Below are 10,943 nucleotides of genomic sequence, written 5' to 3' on the forward strand. Positions count from 1 at the left end.
TGACTTCTAGCCATGCTTCTCTTGTGGGGGCTGTGTGTGTGTGGGGGAGCGGCAGTAACTTAGGCAGGAGCCAGAGTTCCAGGAGCATGACACCTACCGTGTCATGTAGGTGAATTATCACCCTTCCGGGGGGTTCAAACTTCAGCTCAACTAGAGACCAGCCTGTCTGTGCATAGCCCAATGCCCCACAGAGGACCATCTGGTTTACCCCTATTTCCTGGTGGAAATCCATGTGTCCTTAGAGGCTCTTTTTGGAAGACCCACTTCATCTCCGCGACTTGTTTGCAGCTCCGTAGAGCCTCCTCTGTACTTACAGAAGGGTCAGCAGTTTGCTCTTCCTGCTACGGTTCAGTTGCTTACATGCCTCCCTCCCTGCCATCTTGGAGCTTAGTCCTGTTTATGTCCTAACTCCCCAGAGTACCATTTTTTCAACACAGTATGCGCTCAATAAATGTTTGCTGCTTTGAAATGAACCGAACGAAGTTTGTGGCTGGTTTCTGGAGACTGCTGGATGCTAATTTAGAGATACACAAAGGATTTCAACCCTTCAGCCTTCCTTAGCACCTTTGCTAAGTTGGTCCAGGTTGCGTTTTAGAAGGAAGTGAAGACAGAGTTGTCTTTAGCTTGAGGAGCGCCTGCCCGCTCCCCCAAGTCCAGGGAGATTTTTGACAGGTCACAGGCCCTACTTTTCTCCAAAGCTTCCTCTTTTCTACTTATAACCTCTTTGTAAACCCCAACAAAGTTTGAGCCAATTAACATGGCTTAAATGTCTTGTATCTGATTTCATAAATTTAAATTAACAGGAAGGAACAGAAGCAGCCCCGAAGGCTCCTGAGACTTCTTGGAGGAAGGTTAAAGATTCAAAGTATTTTAGCTCACAAACAGGAAAAGAGATAGCTGATAACATGGCCTTTTAATGCCACAGTGATGGCAGAGTGTGAAGAAAAAAGAATTAAGAGTTCGATTGGAAAGAACACGAATATGGAATATAAATGTGTTATCCAAGGTGGCATTTAAAAACTTTCCACAGACCAAGGAGTGTCAAGGAGCCAGGAGCCAAAGCAATTGTTAAGCTCCAAACAAGATTAAAATCACAAGCTCCTACCGTCTTCTGCGGTGCTCCCATTGTGTGCTAGGGTAGCTGTCTACAGGGAAAAGTGAGGGAAGGGCTGATTCACTAAGCATACCAATTTAATTTTCGGCATCTTTGGAGCATCTAGAGACATACATCTTAATTACAGTCCAGTGCACTGTGGGCTGTGCAAGAAGACACTGCAGCGTGCCTGAAGTAGGAGGCATTTCACAGACTGTTTCTTTGAGCTCTAACATTTAACATATAATAACTGCAGACCCTTGAAGATCTATCTGGTTATATGAAAGGTTAGACTTTCAGAATTAATAAAGTAGGAATTTCTTGCTTACATATAATTTGAGACTGGTAACTTAGGACCATTTCAAGGAGGGGGACTTCTTACTATATTGTCTATTATTATTTAAGTATTTGCAGTATTAGTGATTAAACTGAAGGCCTTGCACATCCTAGCAAGCACCCTGCTATTCAGTTATACCTTTTAGCCCAACTCACTTACACACACACATACATACACACACACACACACACACATACACACACACACACACACACACACACACACACGCATTTTGAGTCTGGGTCTTGCTAAGTTGCCAGGCAGGCCTTGAACTTATGATCCTCTAGGCTCTGGCTCCCAGGAGCCAGATTATCTGCCTGAGCCACAGTGCCACACCTGGCTTACTATGATTACTTATGAGCATATATTAATTGTGTAACATAATGGGTTTAACCGGGTGTGGTGGTGCATGCCTTTAGTCCCAGCACTCAGGAGGCAGAGGCAGGTCCAGCTACATGAGTTCAAAGCCAGCCTGGTCTACAGAGTGAGTTCCAGGACAGCCAACGGTACACAGAGAAACCCTGTCTCAAAGAAAAAAAAAAAAAAAACTGAAAACAAACAAACACAAAAACCAAACCAAAACCCCAAACCCAACCTAACTCAACCACCCCCCCAAGCATCCCCCCCCCAAACAAAACAACAACAAAAACTCCAAAGATAATGGACTTAATTATGGCACTCCAGTACATCTGTGCATGTACGTTCCTTTATCTTTGCTGGGATTACTGTTATAGTAAAGCACAGGATGACATACTAAAAATAAGTGAACAAACCGAAGCTTGCTCAATAAAGCTGCCAGCCTAGAGATTCTCCACATTTAAAAATCCCTTAAAATTCCTAACAAAAAGGGAAGAGGTAAGGTTATGCATCTGTGGCAAAATACAAAGGCGCTAAAATATACTGGATTCTGTAGTACTCATTTCTGCCGCTGGTTCAAACCCAAGTCTTACGTTCTTTACGGAACTAGCTCTTTGTACTGTAAAGGAAAACGAAGAAACAGGGACCACTTGACAGAATGTGCTGAAGTTAATTTTACTATTTGCTGGTATTCCTTCAGAGACGGGGAGACCTTTTCAAATAACACACGCACCCCACCCCACACACACACCTCCTCTGTGAGATGCTTCTGCTGTGGTGAGTCACTGCCATTGATGGGAGGAGGTGACAGCCTTCAGGTGAACTGAGGTGAGAAGAAAGCTCAGCTGCCTTCTCTTTCCACACAGGATGGCCAAGCCCTTTCACTTTCTGAGCTAAGATGAATCCTTAGAAACGTCGCTTAACTTTAGCCAATATCAAATAACTATATTGGGGTGTTTTGAGAGAAGGTTTAGGTTCAAACGGCTTATACAAGTGAACAGCTTACAAGCTGCACTTACATTTTTTTTTTTTTTTAAAAAAAACAAGCATAATGTTCTTATACAATGTTCTTGTTTACATTTTTTTTTTTTTACACTTCCGTGGCATTTACTGTAAAGAACAAAGCATTTCTAGGATGCTCATTTTAATTTCAAAGGTTAGGGTATCTTGTGGGAAGCATTTGGTGCTGGCTTGGAGGAGGCAAACAGGAGTGGAAGAATGTGTGGTGGGAAGGAACCTTTTAGACGATGGATGATGCTCATTCTTCATGTTAAACCGAAGTTTTAAACTGGGTGTCACAATTTGTCTTAAGCTAGACAAATCCCTTTTTCTTCTGCACACGGGAGCAGAGAGATTTGCCTTTTGGTGTTTGTGAAAGCCCCTGTGGTACCTCAGGCTCTTCCTCATCTTCCGGTGATACAGCTCAGCTGCAGGGGAAGCATTTCAATGTGCTGTGGAGGCTCTGGGAGCAAGATAAGATTGGGCTCAACGAAAGCATCTTTGACAGGGAGGGTGATGACCACGTTTTTTGTTTTCTTATTGTGCCCAGACTAAAATATATGTACTGTGTCTTGTTATACATTAAAAAAAAAAAATCCCTGGACATTATTTAACCATTTCATAGTCTTACTGGTTAATGTGATTTTCTCCCTCCTCCTCCCTTTCTCTCTCCCTCATTATTTGATCTTTCCATTTTGATTTCTTTAATTTCTGTATGTTTTAAGAAGCTTCTATAGCAGTGGGTTTCCATAAGCTCCACTAAATGGCTCTTACTGTGAGCTGTTCCTCCCTGTACCCCCTTACTCCTTTCTTCTTTCACTTTCCCTGCTTAATTCTCCAGCTCCACCCCCGTATCTCCATAACCATCTATTTCCCCTTCCCTGGGAGGTCCCACCACTTCCCCTAAGCCCTTACTCTATACCTTGCCTCTGTAGCTATATGGCTGGAAGCACACTTATCAAATGCTGAAAAGCTAACATCCACACGTAGGCAAAATACAATATTTGTCTTCTGAGGTTTGAGGTACCCCACTCAGGATGACTTTTTTTTTTTTTTCTAGTCCCTTCCAGTTACCTGGAAATTTCATTTTTTTAAAAGCTTGTTATTTCAACTTTTATTCTTTGAGAATTTTACATCATGGCCCCTAATCCCGCTCTTATTCCCATCTCTTCATATCCACCCTTGCAACCTCTCCACCCCCCCCGCCCCCCCCAGAAAACAAACCCACAAAAAACAAACAAATCTCACCATGGAAGCTGCAGTGCGTCACAGTGTCCCACAGTATACACACCCTTTTGGCCCAAACAATTTTTCTTGCAAGTGTTCGTTGCAGCGAATCATTGACCAATGGTCCGAGGCCTCTGGCTTCTGCTACACTAGCAACACTGCCTCCTCACCGGGACTCCTCTTAGATAGCCTGCTTTTGCTCTGTGCCATGGAGATCCTGCAGCTTCGGTTTTGGAGGGGCAGCTCTTTCATGTGCTCCAGCAGTTCATAAACGGTGTAGAGGTTGGGGTAGACTGACTCATAGCCCTGGATCTGGCCCTTGGTGGTAACTGAGTTGCTCAGCCTGACAGTTTTCCTGTGCTCAAAATGTCAGGGCCAGCTTGTCCACACCATGCCACCTGGGCCAGCTCTCCAGCACTGTCCAGGGGAAGAGAGAGGCCAGCTCACCCTAATACTGCAGCAGGCAAGGGGTGGGGCCAGCTCCCCCATCCTCATACCCTGAGGTCTGGCTCTTGCTTGCCCACGCCAGCATGGCCAGCTCTACTGTGCTGCCCAGGTGAGAGGCAGGGTCAGCTGTCCCTTGCTCACACCCTCGGAATCAGCTCACCCGGGCCCCTGCAACTGGGGCCAGCTCTATGTTGCTTCCCAGGACACCAACGTGGCCCCAGGTGGGAGTCCAGACCAGAAATGGCTGCATTTCCTATGGCGGTAACATGGGCCATGGGCACTGACCCAGATCCCAACCGCTGCAGGGCCATGGACCCAGACATGGCTCTCAGCAGCAGCATGGGCCAGGGCCTCTCTGTGGCCTCAGGTGGCATCACAGGCGGCTCATGCCAGGCTGTTCCACACTACCCTCCACGCTCCAGTTCAGCCTCTGATACACACAACATTCTGCTGCTCTCTCTCTTCCATCTCTCTACTTGCTCATTTTAGTGGTACCAGGGGTCTCTAGGTATCTTCTGCATGATACCTGGTGGGAGCCATCTCTGGGGTGCTCCTGGAAGGCAGGTGCCTCCTTGGCCTGGTGGGGGTTGTCTTGAGGGTGCTCTGCCCTACCTGTGCTGGATGGTGCAGGGCAGGGGTCATCCAAAAATTTCATTTTTTAAAACAGATGAGTAATATTCCAATGTGTAAATGTACCAATCTATTTGTCTATTAATGGATGTCTAGGCTGTTCCCAGTCTCCGGCTATTATGAATAGAGCAGCAATGAACCTGAATGAGCAAGTGTATCTGTAGTGTGCCTATGTCATGGGCAATGGCCTTGAACATCTTTCTTATGACTATGGTCTCCTGATATCTTCCTACCTCCACCCTCCAAGTGCTGGTGTAACAGGTGTGTGCTGTATGTGTAGGTATGTATGTGTAGGTATGTATAGGTATATATGTAACATGTGTGTGCTATATGTGTAGGTATGTATGTATAGGTGTGACCTGTAGTAGAACTCAAACTTAGGGCCTCACGAGTGCCTGTCAGGTACCCTAACCACTGAGTCACACCAGCTGTGTACTCCCCCCCCCCGATGTTTTCCTTCTTTATTAAACATCTATATTTTTTCCACAGTAAGTATACGGCACACCCATGGTCCTCTCAGGCCTTCATCTAGTAGTAAAACTTGATAAGATTAAATAACCATGAGTCTCCATTCCAGTCTTCAGTTGGGACTCCAGTGGCTTGTCCTTGAAGGAATGACTTGATTCCTGGGGACATAACAACGGTCTCTGGAGTGAGTCTTGTTACTGAGACACGATTCTGTCTCTTCTGAGCTATTATCTCTCTCAAGACTGGGTTCTCCTTCCAAGATGTTTAATAAGTCCCTTACACTTTTCTTTCCTTCCCCAATTTTAGGTTACTACCCTGGTGAATTGTCCACAGAATCCTTCCAACAGGAAGAAAGGACGTTCAAAGAGAGCCAGAGTTCTTCTAGCATCTGTGGAGGAAGCCACTTGGAATTTGTTAGACAAGGGGGAGGCGATCGCTAAGGAAGCCACGGTTTTAAAGGAAGAGCTGGCAGCTGCACTGCAGGAAGTTCGGAAAGAGAGTGAGTATCCAGCCCCGGTCAGGAGACTGCTTATCCTTAGGGGTTGGGTGTTGTGGCCAACCGATCTGCGAATCTGCGAGTGCTTTGCTCTTCGGGCTTCAGTTTATGAGTCTTGCACACAGCTGTGAAGAGCCGGCGAGCCAGCTGTGGGAGGCAGAGTGGCTCGTTAGGCAACTCCAAGGAGGAGTCCCAGTCCTGGTTCTTCTCTGGTTATGGGGTCTCTGGATACAGCTCCACACCTCCAACCGTACTGCAGCTCCCCCTAATAACCGAAGAGAGGCTAATGATGTGGACGAAGTCTTCGCCTGTACGCCATGAATGATAAAGTTCTTCTTAAGCGGTTAGGAGACACTTCCTCCCTGACGGCCTCAGAAATAGAGTTTTTACTTTTCAGTGTTTGGAAGCACGGGTTTACTGATTTATTTATTTTTTTTAATTTAGTAAGGTTTTGTATAAACCATACACAATCCATGCTGTGCTTTGCTTGTATTGTATAATCAAGGCGTACATTCTGCCTTTTGATATTTTTACTACGATTAACACAGCAGTCAGTTTTTACCCCTGAAGAACACAAGTCTCACCTGCAGCATGTTGAAGAAAAGATTTAAAAAATGTACTTTGTGCCAATGGGGGCTGCATTTGTTCAGTTGTTCTTGCCTATGCAGACAAACTCGGAGGCCAGAGGTTGATGCTGGGGTATCTTCCTGTCACGTTTCTGTTCTTCCTTCCCATCCATCCATCCATCCATCCATCCATCCATCCATCCATCCATCCATCCATCCATCTATCCATCCATGCACCCACCTACTTATTCATCTATCTATCTATCTATCTATCTATCTATCTATCTATCTATCTATCTATCTATCCATCCATCCATCCATCCACCCACCCACCCACCCATCTCCCGTCTATCTATCTGTCTACCTATCCATCTGTCTGTGGTGATTTGAATAGGAATAGCCCCATAGATTCATGTGTTGGCACATTAAGAAGTGTGGCTTTGTTGGACTTGGTGTGGAGTAGGTGTGGCTTTGCTGGAGTGGGTGGGCTTTAATGTCTCAGAAGCTCAGCCATGTCCAGTGTGGCTATCTATCTATCTGTCTGTCTGTCTGTCTATCTATCTATCTACCTTGAGACAGGGTCTCTCACTGAATCTGGACCGTACGGAAATCTCATAGTTTTGGCTGGGTGCCCATGGGCAGTGCCTTCCAGTGCTAGGGTTACAGATGCACATGGCCACACTCAGCGTGTTTTCGTTTACGTTTGATGTGGGTACTAGGGATCTGAACTCCGGTCCCGATGCTTGCGCAGGAACCACTATATCCGCAGAGCCTCTCCCAGTCCTGCAAGAAACCTTTAAAAGCACTAATGGATGGTTTTATGTTTATTACCTTGCTGCAGCTGTTCGGAGGAGTGAAAACAAAGTTGAATTTTCTCGTTCAGCTTCATAAAAAAAAAAAACAAAAAAACAAAAAACCAACTGAGATGTTCAAATGTTTTTCTCCCCTAAACCCTAGTACAATTTTAAGAAAATTAGGAAGATCCAGGCCCTCAGCACTTAAGAGTCTGTGGTTGAAGGATGGCAAATTCTTAGCCAGTCCAAGCTACCTCATGGACACCCCTCTCTGTCTCTGTCTGTCTTTGTCTGTCTCTCTGTGTCTGTGTCTGTGTCTCTGTCTCTTTCTGTTTATGTGTGACAGTATTTCCTAACCAACATAAACATACTGGTCACGGTCATCTTTAGGCTAAATATATGATGCCGGGGGATTATGCTTAATTTTGTAATTCTTGTTTTCATACCTCTTAAGGTTAATTCTGTTGTATAGATTTAAGGCACACGGCATGGTGTTACGGGATCCATATTACAAAGTGGTTTCTAGTGGAGTATGTGGATGTGGCTCTTGTCTCACGGTTTTATCCCCCACCCTTTGGTGACAGAACAGCCAATCATGCACTTGCTCAGGAAGGTTTCTTCCTGTGATGTAACACAGCCCTGTTATATACATTTGCCCTCCAACTCCGCATGCCTTCCTTTCTGACCCTCGGTGCCCTTTGACCCCCATCTCTTCTCTTCCCTCACCTTCTGACCATGTCTTGGTAATTGCTATATTTGAGTTTTCCCCCATTTTTCCTTTGAAAATTACTATTTCTACTAATTATTATTGTAGGTTCATGTGGAATGTGAGGGTGTGTAGGTATGTGTGTGTGTGTGTGTGTGTGTGTGTGTGAAACTCAGAGGACATTTGGGGCTTGGTTCTTGCCTTCCACAGTGAGGTCTGGGACCCTAACTTAGGTCCTGGTTTGTAGGACAACCCAGTTTCACCTGCTGAGTCATCTCTCTGGAGCTCTTTCTGAGGCTGGCCCACTTGACTTAGCATAATGTCCTCCATTTTTAGGTTGTGGCAAATAGCTCTTTTTTTTTTTTTTAAACATTTCATTAAATTTTATTTAAAAAAATTTTTTTTGGTTATTTTATTTATTTAAATATCAAATGTTATCCCCTTTCCTGGTTTCTCCTCTGCAACACCCTATTCCATCCCTCCTCCCCCTGATTCTATGAGGGTGCTCCCCCCCAACTCATTCCTGTCTCACTGCCCTAGCATTCCCTTACACAGGGGCACTGAGCCTTCACAGGACCAAGGGCCTCCCCTCCCATTGATGCCTGACAAGACTGTCCTCTGCTACATATGAAACTGGAGCCATGGGTCTCTTTATGTGCACTCTTTGGTTGGTGGCTTAGTCCTTGGGATCTCTGGGGGGTCTGGTTGGTTGACATTATTGTTCTTCCTATGGGGTTGCAAACCCCTTCAGCTCCTTCAGTCTTTCCCCTAACTCCTCCATTGGGGTCCCCGTGATAAGTCTGATGATTGGCTGCAAGCATCCACATCTGTATTGGTCAGGTTCTGGCAGAGCCTTTCAAGTGACAGCTATATCAGGCTCCTGTCAGCAAGCATTTCCCAGCATCCACAATAGTATTTGGGTTGGTGGCTGCATATGGGATGGATCCCCAGGTGGGGGCAGTCTCTGAATGGCCTTTCCTTCAGCCTCTGCTCCACTCTTTGTCTCTGTATTTCCTTTAGACAGGAGCAATTCTGTTTTAAAATTTTGGAGATGGGTGGGTGCCCCATCTCTCAACTGGGGGTCCATGCCTAACCTCTGGATATGGTCTCTACAGGTTCTCTCTTCCCTTTGTTGGATATTTCAGCTAATGTCATCCCCACTGGGACCTGGGAGCCTCTTACTTTTCTGGCATCTGAGACTTTCTGGTGGCTACCCCCAGTTCCCAATCTCCCATTGCTATATACCTCTGTTCAATTTCCTGACTCTCTGTACATCTCCCCAGTCTCTTCCCATAACTGATCCTGTCCCTCTCTTCCTCCCAAGTCCTCTCACTCTCTACCTCCTGTGATTATTTTGTTCCCCCTTCTAAGTAGGACTGAAACATCCACACTTTGGTCTTCCTTCTTCTTGAGCTTCATATGGTCTGTGAGTTGTATTGTGGGTATTCCGAGCTTTTTTGACTAATATCCACTTATCAGTGAGTACATACCATGTGTTTTCTTTTGTGACTGGGTTATTTCACTGATGGTTTTTCTTTTAAAACAAAGACTAATCACAGACATATATTTTGCTTTCTTTATTCATCCATCTATCAGTTAAAAAAAAAGAAATTCTCAGAGAAGCCTGGGTACTAGGCTGATGCAGTAAGTTATTCATGATTTTCTAGTATCATCTGAAACACACACACACACACACACACACACACACACACACACACACACACACACACATGTCCCATATAGTGCACACAACACATAAACTCATTGAAGTGCCTTGCTCTAATTCCTTGGACAGTGGAAGGGAACCACTCCCACTGCAGTGTGGGAGGAAAGCGTGGAGATAGCACATGCTCCTGGAATCTGAGGAATGCTTACTGTACAGAGAGAGCCACAGTGAGAAGAACATTGTGCCCAAGCCTGGGAGGAACGTGAGCTCAATGGTGGAGCTGAAACAAAGCACGAATGCATTCTGACTTAACTTGTGTGACACTGGAAACATGTTTCAAATAGTCTCTGCCCTCTCTTATTAAAGGGCCTTTGTCCAGGGGCATGCGAAGGTCTAATGAGAAGCAGCCAGCCAATGTGAGGTATCTGGGCAGGTGACAAAGGGTTGGAAGTGGAGGGCGGCTTTATTGACGCAGTCACTGACTTATTTTCCAGAATTCCAACAGAGACTTAGCATAATTTCAGCCTTATGAGATTCTGCCCTTCTCTGTTTTACCACCTCTAGTGGCTTTAATGACGAGCCGAAAGTGATAAAAAACCTTGAACATTTGTGTTCCCTAAGGCATGTGCCTGCAGAAGGTAAGACATGGAAAGTGCAAAGGAGTGAATAATAAAAGGAAAGGTGGGACACGGACAGAGGACAGGGGTCCAGCAAGAGGGCCCAGTGCTGGGCAGGCAGCTCACAGTTATTTGTGACTTTGCAGTTCACCAAGTACTAGTACACCTGGACACTAGCAAAAAAATTAATTCTGAAATCCCATTCAAATAGTTTTAGATTGGCTGCAAAACTACACAGATGCTATCTGAGAATGGCTTACATGTGTAGACTTTGGGATACAACCTGTAGTTTCACAGGGTGGGTTTTGTGGGATTTCAAAGGATTATCTGATGCACTGACCAAACCTGCCTAGCCCGGAGGCTTCTATTCTTGCAACGACTACAATTAATAGAAAAGCTCAGGTTTTAAAAAAAGTTTATTCATAGCCGGGCCTGGTGGCACAGGCCTTTAATCCCAGCACTCGGGAGGCAGAGGCAGGCGGATTTCTGAGTTCGAGGCCAGCCTGGTCTACCAAGTGAGTTCCAGGACAGCCAGGGCTA

General features: G+C 45.4%; 1 protein-coding gene across 3 annotated transcripts in view; it reads left to right on the forward strand.

Annotated features, from left to right (window-relative positions):
• The window catches only part of Ctnna3 (catenin alpha 3), a 1,475,129-nt gene that overhangs the window by 73,029 nt on the left and 1,391,157 nt on the right, over nt 1-10,943 (forward strand). For all 3 annotated transcript variants that reach the window (XM_021205680.2, XM_029542318.1, XM_029542317.1), the window contains exon 3: nt 5,865-6,057. In XM_021205680.2, the coding sequence (XP_021061339.1) occupies nt 5,865-6,057 (193 nt within the window). The remainder of the gene's footprint in view (nt 1-5,864; nt 6,058-10,943) is intronic.

Source organism: Mus pahari, chromosome 9 (assembly GCF_900095145.1).
Source record: "Mus pahari chromosome 9, PAHARI_EIJ_v1.1, whole genome shotgun sequence".
In the NCBI taxonomy this organism is placed as follows: Eukaryota; Metazoa; Chordata; class Mammalia; order Rodentia; family Muridae; genus Mus; species Mus pahari.